The sequence below is a fragment of the Mytilus trossulus genome, chromosome 12, assembly GCF_036588685.1.
Source record: "Mytilus trossulus isolate FHL-02 chromosome 12, PNRI_Mtr1.1.1.hap1, whole genome shotgun sequence".
Lineage (NCBI taxonomy): Eukaryota > Metazoa > Mollusca > Bivalvia > Mytilida > Mytilidae > Mytilus > Mytilus trossulus.
The window spans coordinates 16593657-16609376 of record NC_086384.1 but is presented as its reverse complement, the minus strand read 5'-3'; the positions used below and the strand labels follow the sequence as shown (position 1 = coordinate 16609376).

General features: G+C 33.0%; 1 protein-coding gene across 1 annotated transcript in view; it reads right to left on the bottom strand.

Annotated features, from left to right (window-relative positions):
- The window catches only part of LOC134692259 (uncharacterized), a 100356-nt gene that overhangs the window by 8546 nt on the left and 76090 nt on the right, over window positions 1–15720 (bottom strand). Inside the window, exons 60-70 of the mRNA XM_063552709.1 lie at window positions 15371–15544; window positions 12121–12537; window positions 9734–9884; window positions 8400–8536; window positions 7814–7902; window positions 6066–6234; window positions 5301–5412; window positions 2955–3162; window positions 2221–2412; window positions 1531–1753; window positions 373–679 (exon numbers count right to left, since the gene is read on the bottom strand). Coding sequence (XP_063408779.1) covers window positions 373–679; window positions 1531–1753; window positions 2221–2412; window positions 2955–3162; window positions 5301–5412; window positions 6066–6234; window positions 7814–7902; window positions 8400–8536; window positions 9734–9884; window positions 12121–12537; window positions 15371–15544 — 2179 coding nt within the window. The remainder of the gene's footprint in view (window positions 1–372; window positions 680–1530; window positions 1754–2220; window positions 2413–2954; window positions 3163–5300; window positions 5413–6065; window positions 6235–7813; window positions 7903–8399; window positions 8537–9733; window positions 9885–12120; window positions 12538–15370; window positions 15545–15720) is intronic.

The following is a 15720-nucleotide window of genomic DNA, read 5'->3' as shown; positions in this document are numbered from 1 at the left end:
TATAAAGCTATATATATATAGGAATGGATAATTATATATGTAAAGTTAAAAACACAAATTATTCTTACAAAGTTACTTATAGTTTCCTAATACTTTATTATATGGACTGGAAAAAAGTGGAGTGTGTTGTAATGATCTTTACAGATACTATGGTCCTTTAAATAAATCCATGAAAATGCAAGTTTTCCTCAATCCACGAAAATAAATGAATCCACAGTATGTTGACTTCCAAATGTTCTGGTTTCTGTTGTTGATTTGCTGTATCATTAACATACACCACAACAATTGTTATTCATATTTCATCTTTTTAAGGTTATCAATAGCTAAACAAGCACATATTTTAACTAAATAAAAATCCAGTCAAACAATTACCTTCTTTTCCAATACCTATAAATGACCACTGCAATAATAGTCACAATAAAAACAACACTCAGCACAATCAATGGAATGATCCATATTTTAAAGTCACAGTTTGGACTATCTGCTGGACACCTGCACATATACTTATCAACACCATCAATACACTCAAATGGTTCCAAACAGGGTGAACTTAAGCATTCATCAACATTTTCTTCACAGTAAACACCTGTCCAGCCAGGTAAACAGACACAGTCATAATACTTGTCAAAATTTTCTGCTCTGTGGGTACTGGTACAGGGGTAGTTACTGCCATTCTTTGCTAAAAGGGAAAATGTGATATTTATTCCTGAAGATTTTTGTTTACAGGACAACAGCATAAAAAGAATATAGTGTTATACATAATGTAAGTGGTTTTATAATACTGGCTGAAGATTCTTTCACTATGAAGAGGGTCTGTAAATGTTCCACATTAGGGATATTTTTGCTTTTGGCTGAATTCGCATGTTGGAACACACAGAACCATTATCAATTTTGCGAAAATTACAGAAAATATTAATAAACATCTGAGGCTTGTAATAGATAAAACAATCAAACTTTTCTTTTTTCTTTTTGCCACTGCTTGACTTATTTTCATTATTCCATAAACTTGCTCCTTTGAATATCTATGACTTTCAGACAAAGGCAAAAATCTTTGATGGTCGAGCAGCACCAGTTACCCTAAGAAATCTAAATTTTTCTTTAATATTGATTTACAAAAACTTTAATATATTATTTTGAAATATGTAAAACCTATGGGGTGTATTTGATCAATGAGCAAGTTTAGGAAACCACAGACATTTTGAAATGTAAAAATTGGCTTGTTTGAAAATGATGATTTTTCAAAGATTAAAGATATCCCTAGCATGATGTTATAAAACAATATCAAAAACAGAATCCTCTGCATTTTTGGGTAAGCCTTGAAACAAGCTTGTACAGAACTTTTGCAAACAAAGTAAATGCAATTGTTTGTTGTTTCCAGCTGTTTGATTGTTTTTTGCAAGTGGCTGTTTGTTTATTGAAAAAGATTGGAAATTTTTATGGAAAAATAATTATCATTTTATTTTTCAGGAATAGTTTGTCTGAACTAAAATAATGGAAATTATATAAATAAAAATTTCTGTTGAAACTTACGTTGACAAGACCAATCATTTTGACAAGGTGATTTCATTATAACAAACTGTACAGTCACTACTGATGATGAGGTATTCATTGAATCAGAGACATAAAATTTGATGAAGTCCTTTCCTGTTATATTTATTTCTTGTTTGTAGGTCAAGATGGTATAAATCCAGGACAAGCTTTCTTTATCACGAGGCAGAGTATAACTAAAGTTACCACAGGGTTCACTGGCAATCTAGAAAAATAAATTGTGGATTATATACTTTATTCAATTGGTTTATTAAATAAATATTCCAGGTTCCTTTATCATGAGGCAAGGTATAACTAAAGTAATCACAGGGTTCACTGGCAACCTAGAACAAAAACACCCCATACATTTATGACATTTATGGAATTTATTTTATTTATTTTGATTATATATTTAATGAACTTCAAACCATTCTTTTAAGATGTATCATATAATATGTATTAACGTCATAGACTTGCAAATTTTAACTATTTTTTTATTTGGATAATAACAATTATTACAATTCTATATATGTTATTCACTTATGTCTTGTAACAGTGTTTGAATGTACTGTAGTTTGAACACCAAAAATATCAATAAAAAATATTTATTTTTTACTAAATATTATATTTATACTTCTTTTAAAATTGAGAATGGAAATGGGGAATGTATATTACATAAAAACTTTTTCTTACATTTGTATCAGTTTTACAGTCATTCATATCTGGTACAGTTGTTTTCACTTCTGTAAACAAAATGGTTCCCAATGTTGGTTTGTATACTTCCATTACAAGATGTTGTTGTTCCACATCAAATGCTCCTATAACAGCTCTGAAATCTTCTGTCCATTTGTTTTTGTTATATTCAGTCTTCTGTTCCAAGTATACCTGAAATATATTTATATCAAAATTTCAAATATATTTTTTTACACTATTAGATTTAAATCCAGTAATGTATTCTAATTGATAGATGATGGATGTTTAAACTTAAAGTTCAGTGGCAAATCAAAGCATATTTAGGACGTGAATATGTTCAACCAATATGAATATGAACACTGCTTTGTACTTCATTGACAAGCAATGCCACATTTTTAAGACACTATTTTACCAGGAAACAGTCTGCAGGAAGACATATTACCATATTAGGACACAATATTCTGACTCTGAGTCAACCAATCTCTGGTCTTAATTCTAAATGCCATGTGCTCAGTGGAGAAGCAGTAAATACCATTTTTAAAATCTTTGGTTTGACCTGGCCAAGCATATTAGAAATAAGATGATGGTAAGACTAATTCCATTCATCCTGTAGTCCTGACTCTTAAGATAAGCTAATGTTGGAAATGCCTTTGTTTTATCAAATGTAAACTGAGTAGTTCTTTATCAAATTTTTCTTTTCATATTCTGATATATCTTATTAACTAACTGCCTACCATAACTGGCTCGGTTGGGTCATCTAACAAAATAGACTGACCATACTGTACAATAAACACATCTGGTGGGTCATTTGTATCTATAATTGTAATAACAAGTGATGCTTCACTGTTGGCTGGTGTAATATCCTTACTGGTCTGTATCTCCATAAGGATGATATCAATTGTCTCTACTCCTGAACAATCTTTACATGGTGTAAACATCAATCTAAAACAAAGTATGGATTCCAGTTATAAATTCAATATGGCTATAGTTGCGTCTGGCGTATATACAAAATTAAGTGCTGGTATCTATGATATCGAGTTTATTGTACCTTATATAATTTTTTTTTAAAGAACCTTTAGTGAGCACCTCACATACCCCACGTCCCCACATTGTCATTGGAGAAATTAAATAAGTGTAAGGAAAAAAATTGTATAAGAAAAAATATTGAATAATAATTTCCTGTCAATATCCACATCTACATGCACAGTATGTCCTTATTATCTACAAAATTTCATGAAATTCTGTTGTGTGGTTTCAGAGGAGTTGAGATGACAAACTATTGCAGAAGTACATTGAAGCAAATAAGTTCAAACAGGTGTAACTCCTAGAAAAAAAATTGAATCGTAATTTCCTGTCGATATGCACATCTACACAGTATGTCCTTATTATCTGAAAAGGTTTCATGAAATTCTGTCGAGTAGTTTCAGAGGAGTTGCTATGACAAACTGTTGCAGTAGTACATTAAAGTAAATAAGTTCAAAGGGGCGTAACTCCTATAAAAAAATTGAATCGCAATTTCCCATCAACATGCACAACTAACTAGTATGTCCTTATTATCTGAAAAGGTTTCGTGAAATTCTGTTGTGTGGTTTGAGAAGAGTTGCGATGACAAACTGTTGCAGTAGTACATTAAAGTAAATAAGTTCAAAGGGGCGTAACTCCTAGAAAAAAAATTGAATCCCAATTTCCCGTTGATATGAACAACTACATAGTATGTCCTTATAAACTGAAAAGGTTTCGTGAAATTCTGTTGAGTAGTTTCAGAGGAGTTGCGATGACAAACTGTTGCAGTAGTACATTAAAGTAAATAAGTTCAAAGGGTTGTAACTCCTAGAAAAAAAATTGAATCACAATTTCCTGTCGATATGCATAACTACATAGTATGTCCTTATTATCTGAAAAGGTTTCGTGAAATTCTGTAGTGTGGTTTGAGAGGAGTTGCGATGACAAACTGTTGCAGTAGTACGTTAAAGTAAATAAGTTCAAAGGGGTGTAACTCCTAGAAAAAAAAATGAATCGCAATTTCCCGTCGATATGCACAACTACATAGTATGTCCTTATTATCTGAAAAGATTTCGTGAAATTCTTTTGAGTAGTTTCAGAGGAGTTGCGATGACAAACTGTTGCAGTAGTACATTAAAGTAAATAAGTTCAAAGGGGTGTAACTCCTAGAAAAAAAATTGATTCGCAATTTCCCGTCAATATGCACAACTACATAGTATGTCCTTATTATCTGAAAAGATTTCGTGAAATTCTGTTGAGTTGTTTGAGAGGAGTTGCGATGACAAGAAACATGACTGACGGACGGACTGACGGACGGACAGACAGACGGACGGGTCAAAAACATTATACCCTGCGCAACTCGTTGTGTGGGGTATAATAAGAAAGTCCTCGGGTATAAAAGCCCAAGAAATTGCTTTGAAATTATCAACAAACTGAGATGTACACACAGTAATGTTACCTTTTATAAAAATATCATTGTCTATAATTGTATAAAATAGCTATTATCAAACTTAAGTAGAAAATTGATCATTGAGAATAGCCTAATTAATTCAAAGTCACTGGACCTAGATGGAAGGCTTCAAAATAGTTGTAAAACTGATATGAACTGATATAGTAATGCAACTTCATACAAAATATCATTGATCCATTACATGCAGTTTTTATCAAATTGAACAGCATCTGTGGTCTTGAGTTCCCCTAAAGTGCAGAAGGTCAAGGGTTCAAGCCGCTACCAGGTCAAACTATTATAAAGACTTTTCAGGACTGTCATCTTGTGAACTAGCTTGTTAAAAATTTGGCTCCATTACATAACACGTTTTCTTCCTGAATATGCATATTATTTGCTGCTAAACGTTAAGCATCCATCAATCATCATGAACTATGAAGATGTAGCCATTGTGTTAAAAACAAGGTTTAAAAATCTTGTTGTGCTGCTATTGGTTGGGATGGAGGTACATGTATTTGAGTTTGTTTTAGAGGTTATAACATTTTTAACTTGCAGTAAGAAGTAGTTTTGGTAATGGACATTGCCTTCTGCAACAAAATGGCCAGGAGAGACAATAAAATTTCTGACTTACAAGCCATCCTCATACAGAACTGGATATCCAAGTTTATAAGTCTGTGTTTTAAGGTAAAATCTCACTGTATCATCCTCTTCATCTGCTGCCTCCAACTGATACTGTATTGTGCCTAAAACAGAGAAAAGTCTGTATAGTTGTGTACCTATCTATCTGATGAGCTGGACACATGGAATAATCAATACGCTATTTGACTTAAATTCTTCTAAATGGCTGAAAGAAATTATATGGAGCATAAAGTGAGATGCCAGACGAAAAGTTTAAAGTTGTAATTGTTTTAAAAAAAAAAGCTAAAATACCTCCATCCCAATTAATAGCTGTACAAAAAAGATTTTTAAACCCAAGAGCATTAGAAGTAATGTTTTGGTAATGGACATTTTCGGCCCTGATAAGTTCAAAGTTTCAAGATAAACATTTGAGAAGTTGGCGAAAAGACAATTAACAATGTTTAATAAAATTCTTTCAGTCAAAGTTTTATTTTAAAGCATTGACTTTTACATCCCAAGTAGGCGATCATAATCAATATTTGGACAACATTTAGCCCTAGGAAGCAAAGAGCACAGTTGCCAAATATCTTAAATATTATAACAACTCAAATTTTCTATTTAGCGATTGTATTAGCTTTGATTCATTGTGCTATATTGTTCAATAAATCCAATTCTAAATTGTAGCTTCAAATAGATGCCATTTGAGGGCTTTAATATTGAACCTACTTGATCCTTTACCTTTCAATAGAAGACCGCTATGTTTTTTTTAATGTCATACCTTCATCTTCGTTGATAGATATAAATCTATTACTGATCAGTGTTGGTGCAGAGTTGTATACTGTCTTAGATACAATAAAAACAGCAAATTGTGTCTCTTCAGAAAAATACAAAATGGAATCATCAGTATGGTTCCTTTCGTCTGAATCAGCTCTCCATGTTTTGCAAACCTTGAAAATGTTTGAATTAGAAAGTAATAATCCTCACACATTTGATATTTGTTTTACACACTAAAACTGTAAACTATAATTAAAAATTTGAAATCAAAATTTCTTCAGTATATTTAAAACTTTGAGAACAAGAATTGGTGTCCACAATATCCTGGTCATACTTTTACATTTCCATCTTCAGTGAAAATAATGAATCTTGTTTAAAACACTAATTTGGCATGCTTTGAAATAATTTAGTAGATAAATAATTGTGAGTAGAGTGTCACTAAAATTATCCAACAAATATTTTTTTTATAATGCATCTTGCGCCTAACTTTACTTAGTAATTAAAGTACAAAATTTATGGTTTTAACAAGTTGTCATTGTCCCCAAAATTATCCAACAATTCATTTGTACAAGTAAATTTTTTAAACATATTTTATTGTTCAAAACAAATGGATTAGACACAAGTTTTTCAACTTAGTTCTGTCTTCTCCATAATAAAGAAGTAAATGCATCCTGGGACAACGATAAACAATCTTTACTCAGAACTCAATGAGAACAAAATAAATGCTTTAAACATCAAATCCAGTACTTTGATTGCTTGAATTCTGAGAACGAGTAAAATAATCATACTAAAAATAATTATGACAGCAAGGCCTGAACTCATTATACCAGATGTTACCTTATATTAAGTAGTCAGGGATACTCACAGTTATTTGATAGATGGGGTTCATGACAACTTTCTATACATTTGTATAAATATAAATGGCAATCACTATTTTTTTTATCAGAAAGAGTATAAGGAGGAAATGAGTGAACATCAACGAGTAAGACATATTTTTCAGCACAAAAGAGCAGTTTTTCATTTTTGTCTACCCTGTGACCAAAGAAGCAGAATTTGAGACAAATGGATTAAAATATAGCAGCTTTGTAAACTATTTGTATAGAGCTGAATATTTCAGATGGTAGATATAGGCTACCTGGAATCTTACTATCTGTTTTCAGATACCTGAAGTTATAAATTTCTGTCTGTTAAGTTTTTGTGTTTAGGTATGTTTTTAAGTATTTTAAGCAATAGGTCACCTATATTTGGTGTATGGAATGATTGTTATGTGTATATGTTGGTCAGGCAGGTTTTAATTGACCTTGACCTCATTAACATAGTTCATTGGTCAATGTTTAGTTTTTCTGTTTTGTCTGTATATCAGCTCTATAAGCAATTGGACAACTGTATGGATGTATGGAACAATTGTAATTGTAAATGTCTCTAGAAGGTCTCATCTGACCTTGACCTCATTTTTATGATATATGTGTGAATGTTAAGTTTTTGTGTTTAGGTTTGTTATTGATTACCACATGCAATAGGTCAACTTTATTTGGTGTATGGAATACTTGTAAAGTGTACATGTGGTATTGTCTTTGCTCATTGTTGAAGGCCGTTCAGTGACCTATAGTTGTTAATTTCTGTGTTATTTTAGTCTCTTGTGGAGAGTTGTCTCATTGGCAAACATACCACATCTCACATCTTTCTGATCGACCTACAAATCTGTTTTTTTCCAGATCTATACAATATCTTATCAATGTATGCAAAATTTACCTGAACAGTCTTGGTCCCATCTCCATTATCAACTTCTAAAACTGATGCATCACCACAGGTTCTACCACTTAGTTCCCACTGCTGCATAACTACAATTGAAATTAAAGAGGTGTCAGAGAATTCACAGAAGATCATTTCTATTAGCATATTTAAAATATATATCTTTATATATAAATCTATTAAAAAAATAACAAACTTCTTATTTTTTTTTATCAAAATACAATAGAGGGCAAAAAAAATGTTGCCAAGTTTGGTTAAATTTGGTCCAGTAGTTTCAGAGGAGAAGATTTTTGTAAAAGTTAATGGATGATGCCGGACAAGTGATGAGAAAAGCTCACTTGGCACATAGGGTTAGGTAATTAGCTGAAAAGAAACAAAAACAGAACAATTTCATTTTTCCCTCTTAGTTGAAAACAGATATTAGTAAAAAGGCTCATTCAATCACAGTAAGACTTCTTAAGTTGTCAAAGGTATCTAAATATTAATATCTGTCATTGACTTAAATTTAGAAGTGATCAATCATATTTATATTATTTATCTTTGGGATTTCAAGTAAAATTATTTACTCTTGATCAAAATTGCATACCTGAATTCCAGTGAGCCAGAACTGTTCTGTTGTCTTCATTTTCACCATAACTATCTGGATATGTAATATTCATAGGGCCTGACATTGACAGGTGACCAACAGGTATCACAGAAAATGTAGTCACATGAGAGTGTATTCTGCAAACAAATAAATAAAAAAATACAAAAAAACAAAAAAACTTAAATACCACTTATATTTACTGATGTACAAAACGAATTTTCATGAGTAAAATGATAGTTGAAACTGATTATCAGACTTGGATGTTGGGGGAGTCAGTTATATGATTTATTCTAACATGACGTCCTTCAAACGCTTTGAGTACACACCCGTGGTAAAATATGAATATATTTCATGGGCTGTTCCCATTGTACCCCCACGTCATATGTTTTTTAATGAATGAGCGACTCGACGTCATAGAACAATGACGTCAGAATATAAGCAATTTACGGGAAAATACACGCTTGTGAAACGGAAAATCATCACAACAAGGAAACGTTAACAAATGATGCTAAAATGAGTTATATTAGCCGTTTTTGTATACATATGAGACATATAAGTACAATAATAATTAGATTAATCTAAAATTATCTAAATATGTTATTATAAATAGTTTAAGCATCATCATTTATTCAGTTTGCTCCGTTATTTTACGTCAATTTAATAGTGCGTTTATATATTGGAACGGCAAATAATGCCATCACCTAGAGCGCTTCGATCCAAAATAATTGCCGTATTTGTCCTATTAGAATCGAAATAATTCATGGGGGCTTGAATATATCTAGATTTTACCACGGGTTGTCCCTTTATGCCGATATTTTACCCCTCGCTATCGCTCAGGGTAAAATATTTGTCATAAAGGACAAACCCGTGGTAAAATCACGATATATTCAAGCCCCCATGAATTATTTCTTAAATATATTTAAACTAGAGGCTATATGTGCTACAATGCACCATTGGCAAGGTGACATCAAAAAGATACAGTATATCATTCATATATAATTGTGTCATAAAAAATTGATATGAAATAATTTAAAATGATATACAAGTAGAATGTGTCCATGGGACACAGATGTTCCCACTTGAAAATATGCAAAGACTGTGACACCACCAAACTTCAGACTTGATTTGTGTTTGTGTTAAAACTTAGTAATGTGTTTATGTTTAGAACATTTGGTTGTGGTAGAGGTAAAGTTAGAGACCAAAACTTAATTCCAGATGAACGTATATAAATAGAGTCAGACAAGAGTAAACCATAATGCCCCTTTCTCATAGCGACAGGGCATAAACAACCATTATTGTAAGAACATTTAATTTTGAATTTAAAATATCAATACCTTCTGTACAATAATCTGTCAACCATGTCAAAAGAAGTTGCTGGATTAACAATATATGGTTGGAAATCTGTTGAAGAATCAGATCTGTATTCTGTGTTTAGATCCTCCTCTGATAATGGCTGTAGTACAACTGTTTGTCCAGGTTCTAGTCCTGTTATAAAAAGAAACCAGTGTATGATAAGAGCTGAAAATAAATACCCCCCCCCTTTTTGTTGCAATCAGTAACTAGTGTTGCTCACCTTGGTTTACATGCATATTAAACAAAGGACACAGATGGATTCATGACAAAATTGTGTTTGTAGATCTTACTTCACTGAACAATCTTGCTGAATACAATTATCTCTATCTATAATTAAATTTGCCGAGAATGTTGAAGTGGAAAATATTTTGTAAAAATTTACAAAAATTACAAAATTTTTGATAATTGTAAAAAATTGACTATAACGGGCAATAACTCCACAGGCGTCAATTGACCAAATTGGCCATGTTGACTTATTTGTAGCTCTTACTTTTCTGTATATAATTGCGGTATATGGTTTATATCATAAAAACCAAAAGCTGCAAAATTTTCTAAAAATCACCAATTTAGGGGCATCAACCAAGTCAACCCAACAACAAATTGCCTGATTGGTCTGAAAATTTCAGGGAAAATGATCTTGACCTAATGAAAAACTATATCAACAGCAGATTTGCTCTTAATGATTTGGTTTCAGAGATATGAGCCAAAAACTGCATTTTACCCTATGTACTATTTTTAGCCATGTCAGCCATCTTGGTTAGCATTTGTTCATCTTGGACACTTTTTTTAAACTAGATAAACTAATGATGATTGTGGAAAATTTTGGATAAATTTGACTGTGCAGTTTCAGGAGAGGATTTTTTAAAAAGATTACATAAATTTACGAAAAATTGTAAAAAAATGACTATAAAGGGCAATTACTCCGGGGTCAACTGGCCATTTTGGTCACGTTTACTTATTTGTAGATCTTACTTTGCTCAACATTATTGCTGTTTACAGTTTTTCTCTATCTATAAAAGTAATCAAGATAATAGTTAAACACCAAATATTCTTAAAATTACCAATTTAGGGACAGCAACCCAACAACCAATTGTTCGATTCATCTGAAAATTTCAGAGCAGATAGATTCTGACCTGTTAAACAATTTTGCTACATGTCAGATTTGCTCTAAATGCTTTCGTTTCAAAGTTATAAGCCAAAATCTACATTTCACCCCTATGTTCTACTTTTAGCCATGGCGGCCATCTTGGTTAGTAGGTCAGGTCACCAGACACATTTTTAACCGTCGCCAAGTGATGGGAAAAGCTCACTTGATTGTGCCCCTTTGGGCCAGGTGAGCTAAAAAAAGCACACCAACAGACCACATACAGAGTTGTTACAATGGATCTTAATATGCAAAGAGTGTGGCACTCTTACTTTTTTAATGTACCCATTCTGACCAGAACAAGAAATGGAAAGATTGTTTTTTGAATGTAGCAGTCATGAGAAACCAGTTTTCATTCAAGTGTTTGATTTTACACGACAATAAAAAATGAACCGCCAAAAAGATAACTAGAGGCTCTTAAGAGCCTGTGTCGCTCACCTTGATCTATGTGCTGCAGTGCATATTACCTAATGTCAGATTTGTTCTAAATGCTTTAGTTTCAAAAACTGTACTCCCATGTTCTGTTTTTAGCCATGGTAGCCATCTAGTATGATGGGTGGGGTCATAAGATACCTTTTAAAGAAAAACTATATGCCCTAAGGATGATTTAAGCCAAGAGAATAATTCTGTAAAAGTTAACAGCCAAAGACTATTAGGGATGAAGGAAGCCAAGTAACGAGAAAATATTACTTAGCCTTTTAGTGCCAGGTGAGCCAAATATGATATATATAACTGAAAACTGTTCTGAACAGGAAAAGAATGTGAATCTGTAACAAATAGACTATTAATCAGATTACCATAATTTTGGTCCAAAATTCGCAACAACGCATCTATGCTTTGACATGAATCATCTAAAAATAAGACTAAACAAAAACTAATTAAGTCCCAGGCAATCTGAGTTACTCAAGAAAACAATGTGTTAACAATTAAATACCTCCTAACAATGGAGCAGAAGGCCACAGCAATTGTAATGAAGTGTTCTACTTTTGAACGATTAAGTTTTATTCAATTCAACCCCGACACATATCATTTTCATCAGTGAATTTTGTCTACTAAGGCTAAAAAAACACAAGTTTGACCTTAAATTCAGTAAAAAAAATTCTCTCTTGCAAACACCTTGAACCTCTGTGCACAAAGACTATATATTTGCAAATTATATTAGCCAGATATTAGGAAATAAGATTAAAAATCCTGGATGTATGCTTTTTATTAATCTAAATTTACCTTCAGGTGTTGTTACAACAATCACATCTGTGTCCCTCTTTTTCCGTGTTGAATTAGTAGCAACTGACTGTACAATTCTAATGGGTTCTCCGTGTTCTGATGTTTTCAGTACAGATTCAGCATTAGTTATCAGTACACTGCCTATTGATTTATTGGTACAGAGTACTGCTTCATTACAAACCCTCATAGTCATAAATAATGTCCGTCCAGGTTCCATATGGAATAAACTTGTCTTGTTCTCTGTAGATTCATAGGAGATATTCCAAACTCTGGTCTTAAGCTCTGACAAAGGTCTCAGCTTGATATCATCTATATACAAATATCCATCTTTGATAGAAGCCGATCCTGAGGTGTTGTAACCAACCCATGTACAAGGGAAAATGTTGTCTAAATATTTGTCTGTTCCAATGCACATATCTAAAAAAAAAAATATATTTATTTTAATTATCCTACTTTATCATTGCTGTTAAGAGGCAGGAGGATTTTTTGCAGATGGACTTTGACAGAATTTCATTTTCACCTGTTGATAGGTTGGGCTGTTTTCTGCTTTTTGGTCAGGTTGTTGTCTCTTGGACACATTCCCATATACATTCTCAATTACATTTTTTTTTTCAAGCGCCCTCATCCAACCAAAAAATTAAAATTAGTTCCTGCATTTTGTAAGCTGAATATTCCTTTTGATTGATTGACTGTTGGTGGTTGACCCTACTTATAGCACTGTTGACTATATTGTGCAGTCAGTTTTTATTGATTAAGGAAGCTGAGGTGCATGGAGAGAACAAAGACCTTTGGCAGGAAAACTGACAATTCTAGTCAAATTAGACTGGACTTGAACCATATGTGGGGTTTAAACGTACATCCTCAGTATGTAAGGCTAGTGAAACAGTTGTTGAACTACTCAAGACAACTTGTCCACCTTAGTTCCTTATTCATTCAGAAGAATATTTCATACCCTAGTCAACCATTGAGGTATTGTATGTTTGTTCCAAATGAGTTATCATACATGCATGTATGAGGACGTCCATTTTCACTGAACTAGTACACATTATTTATTAGGGGCCAGCTGAAGCCAGAATAAGGGTGTGGGATTTTCACACTGTATGGTAGACCCATTGGTGGCATTTGGCTTTTTTTTTGCTCTTTGGTCTGGTTGTTGTCTCTTTGATTCATTCCCCTTTCCATTTTCAATTTTATATCACTTATCAGTCATGCTGATTTATTTAAAACATTTATAATCCAGAAAGAAACTAGAGGCTCTCAAGAGCCTGTGTCGCTCCCCTTAGTGCATATAAAACAATGGACACAGATAAATTCATAACAAAATTGTGTTTTGGTGATCGTGATGTGATTGTAGATCTTACTTTACTGAACATTCTTGTTGCTACAATAATCCCTATCTATACTGAGCGACAAAAGAAACGATACACTTATTTATTATCAGATTTTCAAGATATAGATTTTACAATATAATTAACAATAACAAATATATGAATGACTAACAATGAATTATGCATACTAAAAAAATAAAGTACAGCGGAGTAACAGTTTTGGCACAATTTCAAAAACAACAGATGAGATCCAAAATCTCGAATAACAGTACGCTTCATCAGGTGTTTACAGTTTGAAAAGTCAATATCTCGTGTGTCCACCATTGGCATTAATTACTGCTTGGAGCCTACTTCACATAGACAAGACAATTTTGGAAATTTTAGCCTGAGGCATGTTGTTCCACTCCTGTTGTAATGCTTGGGACAATTCTTGCAGTTTAACAGGTTGGCGTTGCCTTGCGCGAACTCTACGTTCACCTGATCGTCTCTAAACTCTTGCTCGACCATCGGAATGCTGGAGAGTGAATCTGGACTCATCAGAAAACAAAATGTTACTCCATTCATTATTGAGTCTCCATCGTCAACGACCTTGACACCATCGTAACCGCTCTAGTCTGTGTCGGTCCCCTATAAGCATCTAAGATTAAAAGACCTGAATCTTCTACTGACTTTTAATGCACTGATACGTCTACCCTGAACAACACCAGTCGATGCCCTAGGAGGCATAAACCTATCCCTCAAATGCCGTATACGGATGAATCTGTCGTCAGCAATTGTTGGTACCGGTGGTCGCATAGACCGAGGTCGACCCGCCGTAGATTCAGTCCCTTGGAATCTCTGCTGTAGCCGATATAATGTCAAACGTTTAAAACCAATTGCTCTTGACACGGCAGTCATACCAATGCCTGCTTGAATCATGCCAATTGCACGGTCACGTAGTGCGGTCGTAAGACGGGTCATTTTGAAATGTTTTCTTGAAATTTTTTGAACTTACTACTGAATACAGTAACAGGCGTTGAACAACATCAAATTAAGTCGAATTTTACGAACAGATTTCTCTGCACGTGCAAATTTTCTAAATTTAGAATTTAAAAACTGTGAAGAACTCACCTGTTGTACAGGTGAAAAATCAATATGTATTGGACGTAGTTTTACCTAATTAACGCGTGTATCAAGTTTCCTTTTTATATCTTTACTTTTTAAAAAATTATTAAAAAAATAAAAGTGTATCCTTTCTTTTGTCGCTCAGTATATAATAAACTTGGCAGAGAAATAACAGTGGAAAATATTTTCTAAAAATTTCAAAAATTTATGAAAATTGTAAAAAAACTACTATAAAGGGCAATAACTCCTTAAGGGGTCAACTGATAATTTTGGTCATGTTGACTTATTTGTAGATCTTACTTTGCTGAACATTATTGCTTTTTCACAGTTTATCTATAATAATATTCAAGATAATATCCAAAAACTGCAAAATTTCCTTCAAATTACTAATACTGGGGCAGCAACCAAACAACGGTTTGTTTGAAATTTCAAGTCAGTTAGATTTTGACCTAATATACAATTCAACTCCTGTCAGATTTGCTCTAAATGCCTTGGTTTCATAGTTATAAGCCAAAATCTACATTTTACCCCTATGTTCTATTTTTAGCAATGGCAGCCATCTTTGTTGGTTGGAAGGGTTCACACCACTCATTTTTAAACTAGATACCCCAATGATGATTGTGGCCAAGTTTGGTTAAATTTGGCCCAATAGTTTCAGAGGAGAAGATTTTTGTAAAAGTTTACAGACGCTGGATGCTGGACGCAGGAAGGCAAGTGATTAGAAAAGCTCACTTGACCTTTCGGGTCAGGTGAGCTAAAAAGGAAAAGATTTAAAAGATTTTTTTTTAAAATCAACAATAGCACAAAAATGAATTTACCATATCTCTTTACAGATTTATCTTCACTAACGGTAAAGGTGAACCCTATAGTTGTAGGATCTGTACTTTCCATGGCATCGACAGGAACTACATCTTCTTCAAAGGGAAGGATGTCTCCTTTAATTGTATTATTCAAATTGTCAACCTCTGGTGGCTCCAATAGTACCACAACACCTAAATAATCATAAAAATATACTGTTATTAAGATTCATATGTTTTCTTGGGTACCAATTTTCATAGATGAAGGAAGACTTTGTGGAAATTTGATTAATTAATATGGTTGCCAAAGTTTGCATATAGCCCCTCCACATTCTGTAAGCAAATATGTGAAATTATTAGGCAATGAAGTC